Source organism: Crocodylus siamensis, chromosome 6, assembly GCF_052110815.1.
Source record: "Crocodylus siamensis isolate JL-2025a chromosome 6, ASM5211081v1, whole genome shotgun sequence".
NCBI classification, from domain to species: domain Eukaryota; kingdom Metazoa; phylum Chordata; order Crocodylia; family Crocodylidae; genus Crocodylus; species Crocodylus siamensis.
Genome location: NC_143400.1, coordinates 60,229,477 through 60,255,788, shown reverse-complemented (window position 1 = coordinate 60,255,788; position 26,312 = coordinate 60,229,477). Strand labels below are relative to the sequence as shown.

The following is a 26,312-nucleotide window of genomic DNA, read 5'->3' as shown; positions in this document are numbered from 1 at the left end:
TTCGGTTGCTCTGCAGAAACCACAGGGGGGTTAGTCCAGGGCTCTGTATATAGCCTGTACCATTGTAGTGCTGAGTCCAGCCAGTGTGCCATGGGCAGTGCATGTCCACTGCTGGCCCCCCATGCACAGTGATCCCTGGGGCAAGCGCATGCTACATGTCACATGGGGCTGGACTGGTTGCACATCCTGCATGCAGGATGGTGCTGGTACAAAGCACATGCTGCATGTAGAGCCCTGTCAGACTGGTCTTCATACTAGCTCTGTCTTGGCCTGATCTGGACCAGAGCCAATGTGCAGGGCTGGTTGGGGGTAAGGGGGTGCTGTATGGTACATCCTGAACTAATCCTTTGTGCTGCATGCTGAGTGCACAGTGCTGTGTCCAGCCCACGTGTCACATACAGCATATGGTTCATGGACCACAGTTTCAGCTATTAACATAAAGGAGAATTAAGATATCAAAGCAAACTTTGTTGTCTTGATTTGTCTCGATTTACACAACACACTATATTTATTTGATTCTGAGATGAGGCTTTCTCCCCCTTCACACATACACTTATTTAAGGTAGGAAGTAGGGGAAGCCCCCTTCTCTTTAAAATCAAGTATTGTGGGGAGGGAGGCAGGTAGCTGCTGTATCTGAGGCTTCAGCCCTTACCTGCTGCCTGCCCAACCATCTTCCTCTGCTGCTTCTGTAGCCTGCCCTCTCTGTGTATCCTCTTCCCCCATCTTTTTCACCTCCCCCCATGCACCCTCTGCTTCCCACACTTCCCCTCTCCTTTCCTCCCTGCCTTACCCTTGCTTTGTGCCAGCAGCTCCATCCATACAGCAGCCTGGGGCATGCAGTAGGGCCCCAGCTCAGTCCCACTGCAGCACCTTGCAGCCCACACAGTTGCTATGGGGGCTGGGCTCAGGCCATGCACTGTGCCCCAGGCTTGAATGAGAACGGAGTCTGCTGGCACAGAGGGAGGAGCAGAGGCTGCAGGGGGACAGTTGCTTCACCTCCTCCAACCACCTGCCTCCCACTGCTTGCCTCCCTGCAGCAATGGGGGAGATGGATTCTACACATGGAAAACTATAACACACGTATAAATTTTGCATGTATAGAAACTAACTGTCTTAAATTCAGGGTTAACTTAGAACTGAGTAAATATGATACAGAGCAGGGGTGGGCAATTAGTTTGGCTGGAGGGCTGCTTAATGAGTTTTGATGAGCTGTCAAGGACTGTAAGGGTAGCCCCACCCCTTGACTGATGCCTCACACTATGCTCACTATCATGGGACTTTTAAGTTCTGCCCCTAACTCCTGACCTTTGCTACTGGAAGTCCCTCCCCTTGCCCCTGGAAGTACTTGTTTTAGGAGGGGGATTTGCTATATTGGAACGGGGGGAAAAAAGTCTATACTAAAAATCAAACATCTACTAAAACATATTTCAGTTTTGTTTCAAAAATATTTTTGTCCTGATTTGTTTGTGTAGTGTATATAAAAGCAATTGCATAATAGCTCAGGCTTGTATATTGTGTGGGTATGGGGTTTGTGGGGGAATGGATGCGGGGTGTGCAGAGGGGGTGGATTTATGGGGGGGTATGGGTTTGTGAGGGGCTGTATGGGGTATGGGTGGGTATGGGGTATGTTGGGGGGTTGTGGCTGTTGGGTTGTGCATGGGGGGTTTGGGTGCATGTGTATGGTGGGGTGTGCATGTGGGGCCCCTTCTACAAGTATACCTCCCTCACACATGACCCCCTATTGCACACAGCCCACGGCAGGCAGAATCCCCTGGTGACGCACCATCCCAGCAAGCCCAGTGACTGGATGTGACTGGGCTGCTGGCTCCATCATGTGGGGCTCGCATGCAGTTCCTGGGTTCTCCAAGAACACCACCAAGGGGAGCCTTGTGCGATGAAGCTGGCAGTGCAGGTTGTGGGGCTTGGCTGGGGCAACAGGGAGAGGGAGCTGGCCCAGCTCCATAGTGCATAGCTCCCTGCCGTTCCCCATGACCTGCATGTGGCAGTAAGTGGGGCCAGACTGCCAGCTTTATCATGCAGGACTCCCCCCAGAATCATGCGGCTTGGGCAGAGAACCCGGGAATTGCATGTCAGCCCTGGGGAGCCTCATGCAGTGGAGCTAGGCAGCCCCCCACACTTGCTGGCCTGGGATCTACAATTCTGCCTCCTCACCCTGGGCCCCCACTGGCATGGGTCCCATGCTCCTGCCCAGCTGCCACATTGCTCCTGGCTACCACTGCTTTCCTCCTGTTCACCTGCTTGCCTGCCTGCTCACCAATGCCACTGCTTGCCAGTGCCTCTCCTGCCCACTTTTGCCACTTCCAGCCTCTCCACCCACATGCCACTGCTGCTTCCTTACCTGTGGGGCCAAGGTCAAGGCCATTCCATGGGTAAGGATGGGAGCACAGAGAGCACTGCCTCTGAAAATGAGCAAGGCTTGGCCCCTTGCAAGCACAGCAGGGGCAGCCTGGGGTTGGGCTGGATACAGTGAATTAATAAGCACCTGCCCGTGAGCCAGATGAAATTGTCTGGTGGGCCAGATTCTGCCTGTAGGTTGTATTTTGCCTTCCCCTGGTATAAAGTGATCCAGGGAGGAAGAAAAGCTAACTGCTCCCTCTTCTTACTATAGTGATCTGAGTTCTGCCTTGTCTTAAGGCTTCAGGACACTGCCAGCAGAGTTTAACTCTCATGAAGAAAATCAGTCAATAGTCAGTTTGCTTGACAGGTGCGGATTTGAGTGTAGAACTGTAGGTGCAGTGTTCCACCCATCCAACGTATAGCACATTGTAATCGGTTGTGATTTTTAAGCTAGTTGTTCTTACTTGGAAAACTCCTGTTAAGTCTTTTCAAATGTCACTTGGACTTATGACCTATATCTAAAAATCTGATAACTCTGAAGAAGGGAAATCTACTGAGCTGGGGAAAGTTAATTTAACATCTTGACTTGTAGTCATTGTAATTCTTTTATGTGATTGTGTGGGTGTGATTGTGATGCTTTTACGTATAACTGAGGAAAGTGTCAATTAGGAAGCTGACTTTTAATGGGATTATAATCTTCGGTGGTGTCATCAGAAAATACAGCCTGTTTTCCAAATCTAACAGCTGTAATTAGTGGTACAAAAGACGTTTTGATTGCTAATGGACATTCTAGGTCCTTATGCTATCCTCTGAGACAGGACATAACTAGATAAATTGCTAGTTGCATGCCTCTGTAATCCCCATCCACAGCTCCCTCACACTTGGTTGCTTAAAGCACTTTGCCTTGGTTGCTTAAAGCACCATTTAGTTGCTTGACAACTGAAGGGCATTCTTTCTTTGGAACTGTAGCATGATTTGAAGAAGATGGAGGCATGTATGTTATGCTTTAACAGCAGTGGGATCTGCTTATGTAAATCTAGTAAACTTCAGGGTGCATTTCTTATTTCTTCCTTTTTGTGAGCCAGTCTTTATTTTCAAGTAAGCATATGTGTAACTTCACTTTTTATCACCTCCACCCCACTACTAATTAAAATAAGGACAATTTTACTCCCTTTCCAAGAGAAATTCTCAAACCATACGCTTGGCTTCAGTGTTAGACTTCCTGTAAAAAAAAAATATATATATATATATAGAGTAATATTACTATAAGTATCTAGATTTTTGTTCTCTGCTTGTTTTTTTTTTCAAACTGGAAGAAAGTTTGTCTATCATGCCTTCCAGTTGCCTAACTACAGTAATTGTGGTCTCTGGTTGATTATGAAAAGATGGGGAAATGCTGACATAATCTCAAAGAGGATGTTGCTAGCAAGCCTGACCAGCATCTATCACCTGACATCTATTGTGCAGGATTTATTGTTGTTGTAACAGATTTCACTGCTGGATTATTTCTAGCCCAAACAAGCTGCTAATTGTGGTAGCAGCGTATTACAAGTTCAAGTGATTCTTTAAAATACTGTGTTTAAAACAATGAATCAAAGTTTAAAAAAAAAAAAGTCTTTTCCAGTCTAATATTGTTTTTCAAATGTTAGAAACTTAGAGACTTAGAGAATTTAGATATAATGTTCTAACTCCAATCAAAGCTCTGCCCTGAATCCCGGTCTAATCTCCACTGGGAGCAGGGGAAGGCAGAGTTTACTCTGCCAGCTGGAATTGGGCTGGCAGCAGACTCCATTTCCGGGCAAATCCTGCCTGTGTTGCTACAACTGGTTTCCATGGAGACCCCAGCAGCAGCAATGCTGTGATAGCAAGATCAGCCCCAGCAGTGCTGGCAGGGCACATGGCTGGGCAGGGCCAGACCTGGGATCTTGCAGCAGTGACTTTGTAGTCTGGAGTCGGGGCAGAACCCTGATCTGGGGTGTATAGGCAGCAGGTCACAGCTCTGCCCTACCCTGGGACCACACTGTCACTGCCACAAGATCCCAGTCCCAGAACAGCTCCTTGCCCCGCTGCATACCCTGCCAGTGCTGCTGGGGCCAGTCTCCATGGAAACCCTGGCCCCTTGCTGTCATGCCCCTGGTGCTCCTGGGGTCTGTATGTAAACTGGCCACAGCAATGCAGGCAAGGGCTGCTGGGAAATGGAGTCCACTACAGTCCTAATCCAGCCCACAGGCTGAACTTTACCTGCCTCTGCTCTACATGGAGGTTGGACTGGGATTTGGAAGAGAGCTTTGATTGGACTTAGACTTGGAGATTTCATATATAATGTTCCAAGTTTCTAGCATGTGAAAAACAAAGGATGGCCCATGGTTGGATCGGGCCTGTGGTGGACTCCATTTCCTAGCTACCCCTGTCCATGTTGCTGAAGCCAGTTTCTGTGGAGACCCCAGGAGCAGCAGGGCTGTGACAATGAAGGGCCAGTGTTTCCATGGAGACTGGCCCCAGCAGTGCTGGCAGGGTACGTGGCTGGTCTGGGGCTGGAATCTTGTGGCAGTTACATTGTGGTCCCGAGCTGAGGTAGAGCTGTAACCCGCTGCCCGCACACCCCTGGGGAGGGGTGTGCGGGGCAGCAGATCATGGCTCTGCCCCATTTCCAGATCATGTGGTTTCTGCTGCAAGATCCTAACCCTGGCCCATGAGTAGTTCCCTGTCTAGACATGTGTCCTGCCAGGGCTGCTTGGGCCAGTTTCCATAGAAACCCTGGTCCTGCGCTGTCATGGCTGCTGCTGCTGCTGCTGTGGTCTCCATGAAAACCAGCAGCAGTGATGCAGGCAGGGGCTTCTGGGAAATGGAGTCCGGCCACTGGCCGGATCCATCATTTTGCCCACCCCTGATGTAGAGGGTAGAAAACCTTTTTAATTCTTCCAGAGATATGAGTGTCCCACCAATTTATGGCACTATGTTGTGTGTCTCCTGTTGTTGTTATAATGGAATCCAAACTGCACTGAAATAAAATAATATGTGCCCAGGCCCTGAGGTATCCTGGGATAAGCTGCTCATTTGTCCTTTGCATACCCTAGTGGAATTTCCATTGGTGTTGCATACCACAGTATGTCTGTCTTGTTCTCTTAAAAGCATGTTTTTGTTTTTGCCTTTTGTTCTCAAACACCCATCACTTCTCCAATTCCTTATTTGCTGCAATAGATATTGCTGAGTTCTATACCTTTTGTTGATTTATCCTTTCAAATGACCTCCAACAGTACACTATGCATGGAACAAGAAAAAATGAATGTGAATATTACGAAGCAGATTTTTTTTCCTGTTCTGCATTTTTATCAAACCATAATAATCCATATGGACCCCATGCTGCTTATAAAAGGAAGCTGTACTGAAAGGTAATAATTGCCTCTGACATCTAAGCTTTCTAGTTTCATGACAGTGCCAAAGCTCTCTTGACATGTTTGAAATTATTATCTAGAGCTGTATCTGAATAGCTAATAGAGGTTGAAGACTAAGAATTGTAACTTATTATCTTTCTCTGTCTTTAGGTACAACAAGTACCCCAAATGACTTGTGGTACAACATAATTGAGTTGCCTTACCATGGTGAAATGATCAGCATGTTGATTGCTGTGCCTTCAGAAAGTACTACCCCGCTGTCTTCTGTTATTCCCCACATTAGCACAAAAACGATAGAGAGCTGGCGGACAATCATGGTACCAAAAAGAGTGCAGGTGACTTTGCCCAAGTGAGTACCAGCTTCTTCCAGTGCCCCCTCTCCTTTTCCATACTCTTTAAACCTGGAAGAAAATAAAAACCCTCACATAATAGCCCTATGGAAGTAGTAATTCCTCTGTTTCTTGTCTGATTCATTAAGGTTCACAGCAGAAGCAGAAACAGATTTAAAGGAGCCTTTGAAGTCTCTTGGCATCACAGATATGTTTGAGCAGGCGAAGGCCAATTTTGGAAAAATAACAAGTAGGTGGTCTTGTTTTGGTTTTCATTCCTGTTTTCTTGCCATTGCAGTTTAATGCAATCTGTTTCACAGATTATCCGTTAAAGGACACATTTCTAAATTGCTACCGAGAAAGAAACGATATTAAAAGTCTTGTACATGCCAGTATTTTCCCTTTTGGTTATAAAGAAAATGCCTGCATCTTGGCAACAAATAATATTGATTAAGTGCTTGTAAGTTGTTGTTTGCTATTACTAATTAAAGGTCTCTTGCAGTGGCTGAAATGTGGAAAGTCTTCACTGACACCATTGGAGCAGATCATTAACAGAATATATAATTAGGACACTATCTTCTCAAATGTACATGTTTTGGAAATTGTTTAAATGAGCTTGAGACAGGCAGGATGTGCACCAAATTTATTACTCCATTTCTTTTACTTGATGTGACCTTTTTTAAACTGCTTGATTTCATCCATAAATATTAGGGCTGTGAAATTTCACCGGCTGTTTTGATTCAACACTGTTTCAGCTCATTTCGAGTTTGAAACAGCAAAACCGAATCAAAATGAAGGGCTTCAACACAGCTTTGAAACAAAATGAGGCCAGCTGAAATGTTTTGAAAGTTTCAAAGCAGCCAGGTGGTAGGAGACGAGAGAGAACCAGGGCTGCACTCCTAGTGGCTCTGCAGCCCCATGTGGTTCAGCCAGGAGTGCAGCCCTGGCTCTCCCTGCCTCCCATGGCCGATCACAGTGTAGGTGAAGTTCCCATCCCCAGTTCCAGGCGGGAGCACCCAGCTTCCCTCCCTCACCTGGCAGGCTGATCGGGGGCCCACAGCCCTGGGAGGACTGGCAGAGCCCCCACAGCCCTTCCAGGGTTGCAGGCCTGCTGAATGAGAGAGGCTGTTTCAAGCTTCCCCATTATAGCATGTGGGTGAAACATTGAAACAGCATCACTGTTTTAATGGAACAGCGGTTTTGAATCAAAATGAAATTTGAAATTAAATGTTGTTCCGTCGAAACGGAATGGTGCTGTTTCGCATAGCTCTAATAAATATCTATAAAAATGGAATATTGAGTTCTTAAAAACACTGGTATGAAAATAGGTGTCTTATGAGTTTTGCCTGTTGAACTTTGATTCATTTTCAATAGAAGCAGAAGAGCTTGTTTGTTAACTAGTGTCTAATGTGCGCTTCTGCCTCTGAAATAAAGGAAAAAATATTTTATTATTGGAAGCAAAATGCTCTTTTCATATAATTCAGAGCATAATTTTAAATTCATACTGAATCTCATTGCATCATTTCATTACTGAAAATTAAACACTTGTGACTTCAAACTATCAAGCACAGTCTAAGGCTGTATTGGTCTCAAAGATTTTTATAGCATTATTTTGGTGTCACGTTTATCTAATTTCAGGTATGATGTCTATTTCCATGTGCATATATGCACATGCTTTATATACACATCACAGTGGGCATGTATACACAAATGCTGTAGCTGACTTAACTATAAAACACATAACATGCTATTGCTAATGCAGATGGTGAATAAGAAGAGTATCGAAGACTTCAGGATTGTGCCTGTGTAACATGCATCAATCGCTTAACCCCAGGACAGGCAAAATGTTATACAAGAAATAATTAAGCAAAAGCTGCATGAGTCCAGTCCATTCCATTCATTTTGTACATGTAGCATGTTTATGATCTTGGTATGTGCCGTCTTTATGGTAGTCAGATCAAGCACTGCATTTGAAGAACAGTGGCAGTAAAGTCCTTTTGCACTGAGCAGGATTTCAGTCTTTGCAAGCATTGTAGTGACTTTCAGTATCTCTGCTCTCTGCTTTACAGTTGCTGAGCTATAAGAAACTAGCTATTTTGAGTGGTTGTGCACAGTGTAACAAATATGTAACTGTCTGTCTTTGTTTGCTCAGGAACAGAAAGTCTTCATGTATCTCAGATTTTGCAAAAAACAAAAATTGAAGTTAGTGAAGATGGAACCAAAGCTGCTGCAGCAACAAGTAAGCAAATGTTACTGTAATTGTTCACCTTAAACCTTAATTAAGAGCAATTTCACATAAACAAATTGGTTTTGACATTAAATAAGCACCTTTCCTGAACTGATAGAGTAAAACCGTTTCAATAAAAGTAGCACGACGTGAAAGGACTAGACAAATTCAAGTTAATATTATCATTTGTTCTGTAGCATTCAGGCTTTTAAAAATAAAAAGACTGAATGTTTGGCCTTGGCACCTTTTACTATTTTGCATGTGCAAAAAGATGCAAGGTCCCTTTTTAGATTCCCATGACCATACCTGCAGGAAAAAAATCTCATGAATGTTAATTGAAAATCTAGAACAGTGGTCACCAACCAGTGGATCTCAATCCACCAGTAGATCTTGGAGCCTCTTGCAATACATCTTGGAGTTGATCTGAGGCTGGGGTGGAGGGGGGCGAGTGCCGCATGCAAGCACATGCGCACCCTAGCCCGGCAGCTCAGTCAATGGGGGAGGGAAGGGGCAAGGGCTAGATCGAGGCCTCCACGGTGAGGGACAGTGCTGCAGAGGCAAGAGCAGGGGTAAGCTGAGTGGGGCCCTGGCTGGGTGGGACTTACTTGCTGGGGAGGCGTACCCCCAAATAATATTTTCTCTATCTACTCCCCTTCCCTCCCCACAGACTTACCTGCTGGATGGGGGCAGCGGTGCATGGTAGATTTTGGGTTGCTTTTAAATGCCAAAGGTGATCTACTTAAAAAGGTTGGAGGCTACTGATCTAGAAGAATAACATAGCTTTTATTGAAGATGTCAAAAGTCTCAATAGATAAGTGATAGGAGTTTGTTGCTATTTAATCCAGTGCTGACCATTGGTACTATAAACTTCATAAAATGGTATCTTATAGAGAATTTGAATGTCTGTCTGTCTAAAAGTCCAGTCATGCATCTAGTAAGCACTATAAAGCTGTCGGCTTCATTTTCACACTGCTTTAAAATGTGAAGTGTTTTGCTTTTTCTAATTATGCATCCTATTTTTCTTGCCAGCTGCAATTTTAATAGCCAGGTCATCCCCTCCTTGGTTTATAGTAGACAGGCCATTTGTATTTTTCATCCGGCATAATCCTACAGGTAAGCAGCAATTTTACTTTTGTTTACAATGCGAGTGAGTATACACACTATGCTGATTTAATGACAAAGTGATTATTTGTCACTGATTGGTGACGAGGCTAATTTATTTCCAGGAAGGAATAAATTAGTTTATTCTACCTAGGAATAAACTTTTTTCCTATGGGTACTTGTAAACTAAGCTAGCACTCATATCTGTGACCTGGATTACCACATCTGTCTTCAATGTATTTTCACATACCCCTCCAAGGTAAGGATATTACTTCCATTTTACAGATGGGTAATGGTGTTGAACAGAGGATTAGTGACTTGCCCACAGTCATGTCAGAAGCCATTGGCAGAACAGGGAACTGAATCTGAGCTATTAATGTTATAAGCTTCATGCCCTAAACTGCCTCAGGTAAAAGTTTGAAGACATAGCCACTAGGTCTGAATTTTTATGATTTTACAAAATGAGTGCTGAGATGGGTCAGCACCAGTTGGCAAACTTCAGGATGTTTACTAGCTCACTGCTTTTTCCTTTTGATATGTGGGAGGTATGTAGCTATTGTGGAATAAGTTGCAGCTGCCAGCCCTGAGGAAAGAGCAAACTTCTGACAGCAGTCTCCAGTCCTGAACTCAGAGCATCAAAAGACCTCCATATAGCTCTGCAATATGACCACTTGGCTGCTTATCAAACTACATACCTCTGCTTTACTTCTTTCTCTAGTTCACTGCTTTCTGATCCTTGCCTTTTACCCTTTCCAGTCAGTAATACAAATGTAATTCTAGTCCTAGTTCCTGAGACACATGTCTTGCTATAAACCAGTAGTTCTCAACCTATTTGCCATAGTGGGCCACACTTGCAACTTTAAATGCGTTATGTGGGCAGCACTCACACAACTTACTTCCTGGGTATCCATTAAAAAAAATGTTTTAACAGGATGTCGCATGGGCCACAGCAGTGTGCTGATTGAGTTGCATGTGGTCTGCGGGCCACAAGTTAAAAACCACTGCTATAAACCATGACACTCGGGTCTCAGATGCTAGTCATGCTCCATATGTGCTGTCTTTGCTCCAGATGGATGTCTTAATGAAACCCTTACATAGCTACAGTCATCAACACCCTCTTTTTTGACCATTCAAATGTACATTTTAGGTTTTCAGTCTTTTTTAAAACTTGTTTTTGATACCAAAAATTATATCAATAAATAAGATTTGTATTTTGTTTGGGTTTCATCTAAATTCTTCCTCTAAAATCTGTGAGGAAGATGCATGCTTTGACCAAAACCAGTCCATATTCACATTTGTAACTGGTGCTGAGGTTTGAGGAGGATAGCTGCTTTACAAGGGCATGTTAGTAACATGTAGATGTCTACGTTAGCTAGTAACCAGAATTATGCTGTAAAAACCGTTTAGCAGTGTAACATGCTCCCAACCTCTCTCCAGTGATTCTGGAGCCTTCTCTACAGTAAGGGTATTTGCTAATGGCAGTTCAGTCCCAGCAGTATTAGCAGCTTTGAGAAGACTGATGCATATAAGATCTGGATGACTAAAAGTGAACGCAGCATTTAAAGGGAGGCCCAGGAAAATACTTAAATGGGCAAAAGTTTAGATGCAGGACATTAATGAAGGGGCTTGAAATGGGGATAAATAAAAAGTCACCCTTAATCTAATTTTATAAATTCCAAACTCTCATATAAGCTAATGTAAAATTCCCTACTACTTGCCTTCCTGTTTTGGTTACGTGAGATGGGCATGGAGAGGGTAAATGTTGGAGGGTGCAGGTACTGAGGAGGGGGGAGTTTGAAGCTGCCTGCTCTCCATGCTGCACTTCTTCTCCCTCCTCCCTCCCTTGCATTCTGCACTGCTTGCTCCCTTCCTGCTGTTCTCCCTCCACAGTGGTGGGGAATGAACAAATTTAAAACAACCCTCTAAATAATTAGATTCAAGACATGAAAGCCTATAACAAATTTAGAATTTTCCATAGCTAGAATCTAATTATTGGGAGATTGTCTTAAAATTGAAGTTATTTTGGATTCAGTTAAATATGGTACCTTGTATTGACCATATGTTGTGGCTATTAAATTATCCAATGAAAGATCAAAGATTTGCAAAATGGATGTGTGTAGTAATTTTAGTTTTTATTTTATCCTTCAGGTGCAGTCTTGTTTATGGGACAAATAAACAAACCTTGAATGTGGAAAAGGCTTTCTTTTAAGAAGCAAAGTAAAGACTCATTTGATACATCCTCGTCTTGTTAAATATTTTTGTACACTATTCTTTGACTTCACACATGAACTAGTTTTTAAGCAATTGACTAGGTTTTGAAAAAGGAGTCATCGTAGTTCTGGTTTTGTGGAAATATACTGCTTGAAAACTACAATGCCTTTTCAAAATGTCTAAAAGATTCTTTAAACTACTGAATGGTTACCTATGCTAACAAACCGTTGGAGCTTTTTCTTTTTTCTCTGAATTTTATGTATGGCTTTTGTGAGAGGGTTTGAACAAGAGTGTGACAAAAAACAATGTCTGTTTAATAATAGTGATTTATTTTTTCTGTGGAAAATGTTTGGTATGTGGATGCCCTTTCAATACTACTTTTGTTCTTGAGTGGCTTGGAAATTGGGCATCTTTTCGGTAGAAATCGATGAAAAATTCTAGTAGTGTTTGTTTTATATAATGCATGTAACAGAGTTTAAGAGGACTAATGTCTTGAAAGTAACGCATCGCATTAATGTCCTGTTTTACTGTAAACTTGTCATAGCTAGTATACACTTTCTATTGGATTCAAATTTTATATTTGTTTTTGTACAAAGGAAAAATAAACTGCATTATGAACAGTCAGATGTCGTTGTATCTCAGTGATGTGCTGGAAGGCATGTGTAGCAGAACCCTAGGGAACCACTTGTTAAAAATTCTAATGCTGAATTGAAAGGAAGAGGCTCATCTGATGAAGCTTAACCTTCTTTGCAGCCTGCCAAATCATTCCTGTCATGGATGACTTATCCCTGGGGATAATGGAGAGATGTCTGAGGAGCTAGCACTTCTGTTTTTTCAGGGCTGCAAGTTGCATCTAATATGTATTTTTAAAAATGCACCTGAGGAGATGACTACAGTGGGCCTTAAGTAGCTCTAAAAGGAAGACAGAGTTGCACCTTATTAGCCAGCTAATTCAGACATGTATAAGCTTTTCTAACTTACAGCTCACAAGCTATAGCATCTAATGAAGCGAGCTGGTGCATTTGAAAGTTTATGCATCTCTGAATTAGTCTGAGGTGCAGCCCTATCCTATCTTCTGCCTGATTTAAGACCAACTTAGCTAATTACCTCTCTTTGCTTATGGATAAAATATGACCACACCCTGAAAATATTGTTCTAGAGCTGTGTGCATTGCCAAACTATTCCAAGACAAACACTTCTCCCTAGGTTGGTTTGTTGCCTACTGATATTTTCTGACTTGCTTGAAAGTATTGAGAATACTAGATCTGCTTTTCTACCTGATTCTCTATACCTCAAAAAATACCCAAAGGATTCCTTTGGCCCTATAGACACTAGGCTGTCTGTGCGGCCCCCCCAGTAGTTAGGTGCAGCTCTGTAGTTGCAAACCTGCCTCCACCCATGCTGTGTGGGGAAATACAATTCTACTTCAGTGTTCTGAAGGAAATTTGTGTACGTATGGATGCTAGTGTCAGGTCTTAATTTACCATCTATTGCTTACTGACACAAAGGAGCTATTTTGCCCAAACAACTCATGTAGTTGAAGCAGTAGAGCACCGGGCTAGGCTCAGGAGATGCGAGTTCTCCTTCCACCTCTTCTACCTTGCTGTGTGACCTTAAACAGATGACCTCCCCTTTGGTACCTCAGGTTCCCCATCTATAAAACACATTATATACTTCCTTTGCAAAGTACTTGGAGACCTACTACTGAGAAAAAAATCAGTTGTAGGGAGGGGAAGCAGAGAGGGAGGAAGCACTGGGATTTTCTAAAGGAAAAGTTGTGATCAGCAATCACCTGGATATGAAAGTTTTATCTCCTTATAAAACATTCAAAGGTGTTTGGGGTAGTGGTGCAAAATAGCTGATTATTTAAACATAGCTTTTTAAAACCGATTTCTGTCTTCATTTAGAAAGAAGTTTTTGTTCATCTGCTGAACACTGTGCAAACTTTTTTTTCCCCCCAACACTTTCAAAAGAGGATTTCTGTTCTTTATGCTTCTCAAATCTTATTTAATTTCTGAAATGTTCAAACATCTTGTAATCTGGACATGCTGTCAGCTGGTCCTGCTTAAATCCAGTTTTAATTCTAACTTCTTAAACTTTACTCTTTTTCAATCGGGGCCAGATTCTTAGTCTGCAGAAATTGATGGCGATATTTGGCATCCATGAAGCCCTTCCTCCCTACCAGCTGGAGAATTTCCAAAGGTTTCTTTCAAAAATGGTGCATCTCATGGCATTATACTATTAGACTCAGTCCAGTAAAGACTGAAAAGAAGAGCTTACAACAAGAATGGGCAAGGACAATGATTAAACAGATGGAATGCAGGTCCCCTTGCTCTCTATCTACTGAGCCTCCTGCTGGTGATTATGGGTATGGAGATTATCAAAACATGGAGCATCCAGATGTTCCTTAGCTGTTGCGCTAGCACTCTACAGCGTGCATAGACCAGTGAGGTTTTCCTATGTGCTAAGTGGAAACAAGCCATGGACTGTGAGTGTAGTATCTTTTAGTTCCTTTTTAGAGTACCAAAAGTACCTCAGTATTTGGTGGTTCCTAAATCTATCTGCCCTTGCAATGGTGAGGTTCTTTGGAAAATCTCATGGGGGCTGGTTCAGTTGTTTAGTGCTATGCCTGATGCTCCCTGCAGTTCTTACAGGCTTGCTGCCTGCTTCCATAATGTTCTGTCTTGGTTCCTTCATGAGTTCCTCCTCCGAGCAACCAGAACAGAGTTTATGTAATAAGATGAGACCATTTGGATGTTTTTGTTATGCGGCTTCCTGTCCTGGGCCATGTAAAATCACTTAATAGTAATGGGCCAGATTCTTTCCTGTGCCAAGATCTGCTTCATTTGCATGCGTGGGTGGGGAGATGACTTAAGGGGCTTATTGCACCTCCTTGATTTCTCTAGTTCCAGCTTAATTTCCCCCTTCAAAAATACAAAGGTGGCTAAAAGAAAAGCCCTCTCTGCTCCTTCTCTGGGATGGAGGGAGGCAACTGGCACTGGACCTAGATCCATTAGCTTCTGGCAGCTGCCCCAGGGGAGTTTTCAGATGAGCAGTTACAGCGTGTGTGCAGGCCCTTTTGTGCAAAGGGGTCAGAGTGGATCTGGCCTTGGGAAATGCAAAAGGGGGTTTGAGATCCTGGGAGCGGAATTGTCACCAAAACTTTCCAAGTGAAATAAGTGAGACCTGTCCTGTTGGACAAACTTGAATACCATCTTCTCCTGCCTGACCCAGGTACTTGGCTCACTCTCCAGCCTTGTATCTCCACCTTGCCAAAATGTCTGCAGTAGTAACAGGGTGTTGCTTCCTTTTGGCATTTTCATTTCAATAATTACTCGTCTCTTTCGGTTTATAAACTTTTTAAATTGTATTTTATTGTCATCGTTGCCAACATATTGGTTCAGTCCAGTTATGTTCCCTGTGACTTGGTTCAACAAAAAACTGAACTTTAAGAATGGGAGTGATCTTGCTGAATGGGATGTCACTACAGCTGACTACTTGATTTACATGGGATTATTCATGTGTAAAATTAAATACCTACCTTAAGGTTTGGTTGGAACCAGGACAGCTGTTGGTAGTGTAAAGTGTGAAACTCTTCTAGAAAACTACCTTTTGTTGGAAAGCCTCCTGAGACCTAAGCATATACAAGGAGCTTATGAAATCTTAATTTTTTTGCTCTGCATTTTTTCAGTTTGTCTGTCAAAATGATGCAATTTAAACAAAAAAAAGTTTTTGAAAGGAAGGTTGAACATGACATTAAAGTTGGTGAATCTTCTGGCTGTTGTGGGCTTTAGATATGGGGCAATATATAAACAGCAATCTTAGTCTAGTCTCTTGGCAATCATCTTTAATAGCTGACATTATTCATGGCCTGTAAAATGTTTTAAGACCCACCCCTTAGAAGAATGTGTTTACCATGAGCAAGATAGGGCTATAGCACCCTCTTGTGCCCAGCATGAACTTCCATTTGTAAGGAAACAAGCTAGTGCAATGATTCTCAACCTTCTTAAACTCAAGACACCCTGTGAAAAATGCCAGCTCTTAGTTTACACTCATCTTTTGACTACAAAAAAAAAAATTAAGTAATTCTTTTCTTGCAAGGAAGTCAGAAAGGTCAAAACAGCACAGGATGTTCTTAACACTCTGGGTTTCTATTTAAAATCTCTGAGTTTATCTTATGAATCATGTTTGCACACCTAATAGTGCTAACATTGGCATCCTTGTAAGGCTCTCAAGGCACCCTGGTTGAGAACCACTGAGTTAGTGTGTTTTACAGAGCCCCAGCCACAAACCAAAACTGCTGTGCCCTGACAAAGGTTAAGAATTACCTAAGAAAAATCAACCATGTATATCTTTGAGATTGGTGCCTACCTGCATAAGGCATTATAAAGAACTAAGGAATCAATACTGGTATTTTTCAAAATATCTTCAAATCCAATCTTTATTAACATAGAGATCACCTGAATGATCCATCAAATCAACTATACTGTCATCTCACCATAAAGGGCAAAACTTTCTGCATGAGAGGAAATGAGGATAGTTGTGGGCTCACTTGCCCCAAGGGAAAGTTGTTTCTGCCTCCAGTCACTAGACACTAAAGCTGTTATCCTAGAACATGAAGGAGGATATTCCTTCCAATGATGTCACAGACTCATGAGTTCAAAGAGCAGCATGGATGTAGATAGTATTACAGTTATTCCCTACCCCTTCCTGAAGGCTCAGAGCAGCTCACAATAAACAAATTAAACTGGACAGATAGTGACACGAGGAGGAAAGTGGTGACTAGAAGAATGGATATCCGGTCATGTTTGTTTGCTTGGCACTACTGCAATAAATGTAAGTTTTGCAGGAGGTGGTGGTTGGTAGCAGGGCAAATAAAGTATGTGGTAGATCACAGCTGCACAGGAGAAGTAAGCATCAGATGAAGTTTTTGTTTCAAGGAGAATCAGAGGGTTATAGGAGGGAGTATGGGAACTGCAGAAATGCAACATTCACTACAACATTAATTTGGGATGATAATGAGTGGTGTGAAAGCAGGAGTCAGAGAAAGCAGGGCTGGAAGGGATTTCAGTGGGTCCCCTATTCCAACTGTCTGTGCAAGCAGGCACATCCCGGGGTAAAAAGTACTACAGGGAAAAGGACTTCAGAGACCATGGCTGAAGGCATCAAGTGCAAGTAGATTGGGCTACAGATGATGGTGGTACTTTATTTTGTGGAGCAGACATTTCAAAAGGCGTAAGAGATGGGGAGGAGGGAAATGGAAAGTACCTGGCTGAGAATGAGACTGGCAAGAGAGACACCAATGAAGGAAGATGAAAAAGATGGGCACGGGCAGGCTAGAATTATGGGTGAGAATATCAAATGAAGTTAAAGTATGAGGGTTACAGAAGAAACCAAAAGGAAGGATTTAGAATTATAGAATTGGAGAAGTAGGGCTGCAAGGGTGATGACTGTGGCTGGGACCATACAAAATAATCCCAATTGATTTCATTTTCTATGCTAGATTATGCCAAATTATCACAGTGTTTGTAATCACCTGAAAGTTTTAACAGCTAGGAAAGAAACCCTCCTACACAAAAGACACTGGCTGAGGCAAAACTGGATTCTGGTGACAAGACTGCCACAAAGAAGATCAGTCTCCGCTAATGGTTACACCCCATTGGGCACGAAGTGGAGCTTCCAGCACCCAATACCAGGCACATGCCATAAGATGATAACGGTCATAATGAAGGCTAGGGCAAGACTGGATGAGGATAATGAGAGCACTATCAAGAAGAACAAACAGTTCCTCCGCTCATGGTTGCTATCCACTAGGCCTCAACCCTCTGCCACAGCAAAACCTAAAAATAAAAGAAATGGTTCCTCTAAAAGGAAAATTGTTGGCAGAGACCTGACACGCTCAACGTGTTTATAACAAAGCTAAAAGAGCAAGAGAGGGACACGGACTGTCTGTGCTAGTGTAACTAGAGAAAGCGGGAAACTACGTACACATTTCAACTGAACTAGTAACTAAAGACTAAATGTACATTTTTCTTTTTCTGTCATCTAGTTTTATAGCTTGTTTTTGGTATTGTTATTAAAGCCTTTCTGCCATGAATTGAACAAGGTGTCATGTCAGTCCTTAACTAAACTAGGTTTAAAATCCTACTTTTAACTGCAACACAAGGGACCTCCAGAAGTCATCTAGTCCAACTTCCTGCCTAGGGCAGGATCATCCCTTATTCAAACCCATTGTCTAACTTATTAGCAATGGAATAAATAAAGGAGGAAATAGAAGAGCTGGTGAGAGTAGTATGAAGGGCTGGTAAAAGAAATCAAGGAGAGGGATGAGGTGGAGTTTGAAGATTATGCCACAGGCTTTGCCTAAACAGCAGTCAGGAGCGAGTGTAACATATGTAGACATACCCTGGTTGACTTCAATTTAGCTAGTTCAGGTACCTACAGATGTGTAGCCATTGTAACACAAACTTCACAATGAGCTGAATACCTATCAGGGACTCTGTAGATGTGCTCAAGCAGTTAACCTGCCATGGGGTCTTTGTTGTGCCTTTTTCATGATTCTCAGTTCACTTACTAGCTAAGTTAGAAACTAGCTCAGCTACACCTACATGGGCTGCTGTGATTCAGGTGGAAAAACAGCAAGTCAAGGGATAGTTGAGTCAAATTCTAGTAAGAAACAGCCAAATGGTAGGAAAAAGGGGTACCTGGTACTAAATGGGCTGTGGGGCAATTTAAGTAAATAGGCTGAAGATTTTCCCACAGCAGAAAATAGGTAAAGTGTGAATCCAATTACACCTCCACAGACTAGAACGGGAGTGTTATCTTCCTGTAGTAGCTGGGTGAGGCCGGCCTTCGAACCATTCTTTGCCTGGAATGTGACATTGTTTTAATGAAATATCTATTGGGAAGGAAAAAACAAGCGCTCTCTGTCCTTTCATATTAAGTACACTTGAGCTTTATGTGGACACGTGGGCTTTAGAATGCCAGATTTGGAAAATGGTGTCACAGCTAGGTAGAATAAGGAGCAGATCATACTCATGTGTGGTAGAAAAAAAAGGATTCTCAAATTGACAGCATAAGGAGGTGGGGAGAGAGTTCCTCCTTCTGTAGGACATGGTCTTCCTCCAAGGATCATGTAAACATATTTTAACCAAAAAAATATTCCCTGCCATTGTCAGGGATATGAAATTGGCAGTCCTTGTCTCTCCTGTTCTTTATCTGTGGCCTGATAAACAGTATTGTTTTGGGCTTCTTGTGTTTATGGCATGTGAGACAGTTTAAAGTGGGTGATCATGTAAACCCTTTTGGAAAAATGGTTGCTTGTGAATGCAGGGAATGGGACTTTATGGCCCCTTCTAGTCCAATGTTCATAAGAAGATAAAAGGTCATGGTATTACTTCAATGATAATATCCATGCAGTCACTATTCCCTTAATTTTTCTTTCAAAAATATTTTTCTCCTGCTGAACTCTCTGGGATAGGTCATACACAAGCTGAAAACTGTAAGTGAACTGGACAACTCCAACAGTATGTGTCATTCTATTACCGTGTCGTCTTTTGAAAAACTAGCAGAATTTGATTTTCTCACAGCTGTCACAAGCTATGATGGTTCTGAATTTAGCAAGTAAAAGAGAAACAGGCAAGTGATCCGTACTATCTTGTGTAGTAGAATAAGAACAAGGAGCATGTCAGTGTGGTACAATGCTTTTGTTGGATGCCCCACAGAGATTATGAAGGAACTCTTTACTCCTTCTCATTTTGTATTGCAGTAGTACACAAGAACGCCACTAAGGCTAGGTGCTGTGTTACTCCTGCAAGCTCAGGAAAGTCTCCTTAAATGGTACAACTGAGGTGCATTTTTATCCTTTCAGAGTTCTAGTCCTGGCTGTATCACATGGCTGAATTGTATAATCGCTTGCTAATGATGCACGTATTTGTTGGACCAAGGCAACATACCGCTAGATGAAGTTCAGTCAGCAGCATAAACTGAATTCAGCCCAGATTCTTATGGGGTTAAAGACTAACAATTTGCCTAAAGCAGCATTTCCCAACCTTTTCCAGCATGATTACATTAATATGTTTTCTATAGCACACCTGTTAAGGCATTCCCCATCTCCATACTTACCAGCTCATTGTAGCTTATTGCCACAGCAAAATCCTGCAGCACACCTGTTCATATCTGACCTTACACCATTGTGCTGTGGCACACTGGTTGGGAAACCCTGCCCTGAAGTAACTACAGCTGTTCTTTTACATCTTCTGAAATGTGCTAGACTAAGTAGTTATTTCCAGCATTTGATTTAATTAACCAGAATTTCCAAAGAGGGGACTTAGGTGCTAACGTATTAAAACAAAGATTCCCCTAAGGCACAGCAAAGGCTAGCTTGCAGGTACTTCACATACATTCATGATTCTTATTACTGTTAAATAGGATTGCTAATCACCAAGCAGCAGTTTTGTGAGTGATCTCAATCACTTGGCAGAGGAGATACGGATCTCATTTAAAAGTAAGAGCTGCTATAAACTCCTTCCCTCACCCTCCACCAGTGCCAGATGGCAAGTAGCATAGGCTTCCTCTCCCCTCCTGTAGGTGAGTTTCTAACCACTAGCCATGCTTACTGTTGCTTGCTCTCTTTCTGGCCCAATGAATATTATTCAGTGTATGTGGAACAGCTTTAACAAAGAAGGCTTGAGGGAACTGTAGGCAAATAAAAACCTAGGACTCCGGACTAGCCCAGGGATTGATTTGATACCTCATTTGATGAGTAACAGAAAGGCTTTATTTACTACTACTATTTAAAATCAAGTTAAGTGAGCCCAAACCAAATCAAAGTCTGGTAATTAGTTATAAGATTTTTCACCAAACAGGCGATGAAGAGGCAGCCTGTTTCTCTTCAACTTCTTGAGTAAGTCCGATGCATCAGCAACTGGTGTCAGAGAGATTTCTTACTTTTGAAGCGTGCATACTGTTTGCTGTTTTACTGCCTTTTTATACCCTTAGCTTAGTATTTTTAAAGCATTCTGTTACTTGTGTAAATCAAGAGAGAGTCCCAAGTAATAACTGACAGCAAAATCCTGTTAATCAACCAGCTCATTACCGGTTATCAGAAATTTCTAATTTGAATGAGTTACTTTTTTCAGTGATAAGAGGTTATCTAGTTTGGAACATATCAAGAAACTGATTAACAACTAGGAAAAACATGAGTCCTTGGAAAACGAGGTTTACCAGACTAATTAATTAAGGATAGACATTTCATATGGTTTTACACCCGACAACTAGGAGCCTGCCTGAAATCATCCTGAATATAGCAAGATAAACTGGACGAGATACCTTATTATTTCTTCTCAGATGGCCTAGCCATGAACTCACATCCTCCTGCATTATGCAGTTAGCATCAGTAGTCTGTATTTTAACTTTTGTGAATAGGCCCCAGCTTAGCATGAGTTTCAGAGTCATCAGAACCCTGGCCCCAAATACCATTCTAATACATAAGTTAGTGTTCCCACAGTTACAAATCACTTGGAAGAGAGAATACTAGATCCTGGTTCATAGACCATTTTCATCCATGAATGAATCATTATGTATAGCTTAGGTAGAACACAGCACATGCTTTTATCAGTGCCAGAAGCATTAGACAATGTTAGGACAAAAAGTAAAAAATAATACGTGAAAGAAGATTTAAGCAAGTAGGAATGTGATTCTCCAAGGTGGAAGTAAGCCAAGGCACCGCTCTTAAATAAGAAGCATAATGGAATCTGTTTGTAACAAAAAGAGACTGGAGAAATTCTCCCAACAGAACACTGTTTCCCTCCTCTATGCCATCGAAGCACTTGGTTTGAGGTCTTTTCCACCTCTCTTTTTTATGATGCTATGGTTCAACTCTGACTGAAATAGAGCCAACTATATTCAATCACTGCAAAAAAACTGCACAGAAAGGAACAGGAAAACAGTATTATGGATTAACTAAATGTGTGGAAAGTGTCATCATGTCTTATGAATGTAAATAACAATCTGGCTGTCCTGATTTTTAAGAATTTACAGGTTAAAGTGTTACAGCTTGTGTTGGAAAGACATTTTGCATTTAGTGTTTATACATCTTCTTTCAATCTACATTCCCGTCAGCTATGACAACTTTTATACTATGACTAGACAGCATCTAGGCTTGCTAGGTGCCATGATAACACAATAATAAATACATTAAATATAAGGTGAACTGTATTAAGAGTGAATACAATTTTTTAGCAAATAACACATCACAAGTTTTACAATTTACATGTTTCAAGCAGATTTGATTCTCCCTCCAGTCACTCCTTTCCTCTCATCATCTGCTTATTCTTTATCTGTAATTGTCTATGATTGCAGCTTGAACAATCGGAGTGCTCTTTAGTTTACAGGAGCCATATACAAATTTAGACCTCAAATGTTTGTGTATGCATGCTTGTGTGTCTATTATTTTTGCTTCTTTTATATCAGAAAAATGGTATAGGATACCTAAGTAACACACAGACCTGTGTGGGTAAACAGGTGAGCCTGGGCATGGTGGCATGCGTCACTGCTTGGGATTGCACAGGAAAAGAATTGTTCATTTGTAAGCTCTGGGTCATTCTGTCAATCAAAATCATAATTCTTCTTTAGAAGTCTTTTCTTTTGTAACTTTAAGGACCAAATCCTATTTCATGTGTTATCATGATTACTTGGTTGGGATAGTTTAGTCAGGGACAATCCTGCCGCGAGCAGGGGGCTAGACTAGATAACCTCAGTCCTGCTTTCCTATGATCCGTTCAGATCAGAACTCCTTCCAGCCCTACATTCCTGTGATCCTATGACCCTGTGAAGTTCTGAACAGCCATGGCATGAAGCACATCAACAGCTATCTAATACTAAAAGACAAGATGCTGTCTTGTTAAGGCTGCTGCTTTAAGTGGATATGGGAAAAAATAAGGCTCATTCAGTCGAGGACTGTCTTCCTTTTAGCCTGGACCCACCATTCTGTTTCTCCTCTGTTCTACTTAATGTTGATATGGAATTGTGGCAACTCTGATCTTGATGCCAAAAAATGTCCTGGATTTCTGCAGTGTCTCAAGGACCTGAGAAATCTCCATAATGCCTGAAACCAGGTTGGTGTTTTTCCCAAGTGGGGGGAGAATGACTGATCTTTCCTCCTCTCTTCCTACATAACTTCCATTCTTCCCTTTATGTGGAAGAAAGGTAGTTTTCAGGGTATTTTCAAGAGCTGGACAGTGAACATACTAATGTTAGAAATAGAATATTGTTAGAAATGCACAGCTTGCATCTTGCGCCTGATAAGAAAGAGATACTGCCAAGGACTTTTTTCCTCTCCCAGCCTTGCTACAGTCTTTCTCATGCTAATTGCAGTTTCTCCCCCATCCTCTCCCTAGTCTTTCTCATACAGATTGCAGGAGCCAGAATTCAATTATCTGTGTCCTTGAAAAGGGGGGGGAAGTAAACTCTTGGTGACCTATTGTAGTTTCTGAGCATGCTTAATTAGCTGATGCATATTTACCTCTCCGCCCTGCATACTTAAGTAGTTAATTATACTATACATGCGATGTATGTAGTGATGTAACCACATGTATGCTTGTATGAAACGGAAGTGAGCTGTAAGAGTTCCTGTTTCTGCACACGTGCCCAGGAGGGAGAAGATAAATATTCCCTGCAAAATTCCTTTGTTGGTTCGGAGTAATCTGAGTTCTTGACTCTGCTCTGACCCTATTTGCAAATACACCTTTTGTACCATCTAATGTATGTGTGTCTGTGATTTTTTGCGGGCCTCCAGAGAAACGAACCGCTTTATGCATCGCTAATCTGGCACAACTAGCTTAGTAATAACAAAGCTGCTTCCATCAGCTCTACACTAGAAACTTTTGCTAGTATAACAATGGCAGGTGTGCAATTTTTGTAATATTTCCAGGCCTTCAATAGGTGCTACCTGTGGCCATGTCTGGGCCATGTCAACCTCCCAGCCTCTCTGTGGAGTACTTTCCCCACACACTGGAGTACATACAGTCTAACTACTTACACAGTTTGTTATTTACAAAACAGTCAACATATGAATGAGATTTATAGCAGAACAGGATATCAATAACCTAATTGTCGAAGGTAGGTATCAATAAACTAAAACACTCTGTACAAACTGAATCAAAGATACCCTCAGTACAACTCCCCAGCTTAAACCTTGAGACTCCAGTGAATTTCAGCAGGAGCACACAGGGTTAACAAGACATCAGCTCTGTTTCACACTGGCAGCCCAATACTCATGGCAGATATTGTTGGTCCAGAAAGTCCTGCTCTCTGCTACAGCCTGTGTGGGGAAGAGCAGCTCTCCTTGCTTCAGCTGCCTGTGGTATCTGCAAAGAGATACACACTTTCTCCAATCCCCAGACATGGCCCCTTGTGCTGATAACTGAAACAACCCTGGGTTTATCACCCATCCAGTCCCAGGCTGGTTCTCACTTAACTCTCCCCAGAGCCTTCCCAGGTCAACACCCTGCCCTCCTAGGCAAGTCTACCTCACCACCCTTTATTCCTCCACATGGGCCCTCTGCCTCACAGAGGGAAACAGGATACCAAGTTATCTTCATCTTGTCACTAAGGGCAGGTTCACTTCACAGACAGTCTCCTCCCCAAGCTCCATCCTCCCAGGACTCCTTCCCTTCTCTGAGCCTGGCTGAGTCCCTGGGCTGAGTTTCTCCCTTCTCCTGCCTCAGGAACCAATCAAAAACATGCATATGCTCTTGCAAGCAAGAACTTTCTGCAAACTTTCCCCCTCTGCCTTTGCAGGGATCCTGAGCCCTGCTGCAAATCCAGCAGCAGCTGTTACACTAGTGTAGATAGGATTATACCAGCAAAAAGTGCTTTTCTTGGCATCACTTTTACTGCTCACTGCATCAATATAAAGCACTATTATAAACTGTGGCTATAACAGAACAGTTTTTTCTGACATAGTATATACAGTGCATACAGTGCAGCTGTACCATAACACTTTTAGGTGTAGACTAGGTTTTAAAGGCCTCAGTCATAAGACTGTGGGTTCTGCTGATCTCAAATGCAGTCTCACTACTGTGAAACATCCAAATGTGTGTTGGGTGTCAGGTGAAGGACAATTGAGGAGTGCCATCATTTATTTGTGACACTCCTACTGAATGGGAAAGAAAGCAAAAGCCTCAAGGCCCTAGTTCAGGGGTTCTCAACTAAGGAATTCCTCAAGGCATCCCTCACTAGACTCAAGGCAGCCCTAGAAAAATACCAGCTCTTAGTTTTCACTCATTTTATGACTATGGAAAAATAATACAATCATAGGAAATAGGGCTGGAATGGATCTCACGAGATCATCTAGTCCAGCCTCCTACTCAAGGCAGGATCATTTCTGATGCAAACCATCCCAGCCAAGCGTCTGCCCACCCTAGTCTTGAAAATGTCCAGGGAGGGAGATTCCACAATTCCTTTTGGTAGCCTGTTTCAATGTCCAACAGTTCCTCCTAATCTCCAAACTAAGGATGAAATTACATGTTACACATAGCCCACAATAAAAGCACTTAAAATGTGAGAATCCGCATTACAACTTATTCACTGCTGCTAAGTGTGCTCTGAGCATCTCAGAATTATGCTGCTTCTGACAACAGTTAACTTTGGGCCATGCTCCCCAACTCATGTTAGGACAATTTCAGTCCACTTCCCAGAGATAAAATGAGCACTTTGCAGTCCTCCAGCATCCCAGGATGCACCACTCCCAGTCCCTTCTCCCCCACCCTTCAGCAGGGATAGTGGCCACCTATCCTAACCATGCCCCTGCTTGCCAGCCTCTAGTGGTCAGGAAAGAAGAAACTGTTAACTCCTAACGTGTGACTGCTCACAGCGGGCTCTAACTTTAACACCGCTTCATCTTCCACAGGTTCTGCGTGGTCTACATGTACCATGTGACCTCCCCCCAGGGTCCCCTGCTGTAGCTTGAGCCTGTTGCTCCTAGTCCTGTCCCCAGGGCCACAGAGAATGGCCCATTTCCATCCTCTCTATGCTGGCCCCAAAAGCTAGGAAGGGGGTTGACACAGTGGAGTCCTATTTGAAAGCTCTGGGATATCTTGTGACTTGTGTTTGTGCAGCTCTCACGCTGCCACTGCCAGATAGAGTCTCAGGGTGGGCTAGGGTGCTGCAACACCCAGTGGAGAATCGCTGCCTGGACAGCGAGTGCAACAGTGCCCTGACAATGCAGACCCCAGCCCAGGGGCTGAAGGCTGGGAATGGAGCAGGCAGACCGGGAGAGGGCAACATCAGGGGCGGCTGCCTTTCTGTGGCAAGGTGCCCTTGGGGCTTTTAGAGGCTACAGGGAATCTGCATACTGAGAACTATGACTAGATGGTCTTTGGCTCCATCATATACTGGGACTTTTGCCCAGCGCCTCTGGAGCCTCACTTCTAATCCTGATATTACAGGCGTCACTCCCCCTCTTAACCTGCCTTCTTGCGCTGCTGCTTTCTGGACGTGATGGCACCCTCCAGCTGTGCATCCTAGGAGGGGTGCCGCTTTTCTGGACATTACGGGACTCTCCAGAAGAGCGTCCTATCGGGGGTTGGGCGCCGCTGCTCCGAACATTACGGGCCTTTCCTGCGGCGCGCCATTCCGGGAAGGGGCGCCGCTACTCAGGACATTACGGGCCTTTCCTGCGGCGCGTC

The 26,312-nt window shown here is 42.9% G+C and overlaps 1 protein-coding gene across 3 annotated transcripts in view; it reads left to right on the top strand.

Moving 5' to 3' along the window:
* SERPINE2 (serpin family E member 2) overlaps positions 1-12,246 on the top strand; it is a 48,961-nt gene extending 36,715 nt beyond the window's left edge. For all 3 annotated transcript variants that reach the window (XM_090051934.1, XM_090051935.1, XM_090051933.1), the window contains 5 exons: positions 5,905-6,103; positions 6,233-6,333; positions 8,236-8,322; positions 9,340-9,423; positions 11,560-12,246. In XM_090051934.1, coding sequence (XP_089908060.1) covers positions 5,905-6,103; positions 6,233-6,333; positions 8,236-8,322; positions 9,340-9,423; positions 11,560-11,597 — 509 coding nt within the window. In that variant the 3' untranslated portion in view covers positions 11,598-12,246. The remainder of the gene's footprint in view (positions 1-5,904; positions 6,104-6,232; positions 6,334-8,235; positions 8,323-9,339; positions 9,424-11,559) is intronic.
* Positions 12,247-26,312: the final 14,066 nt, after the last annotated feature.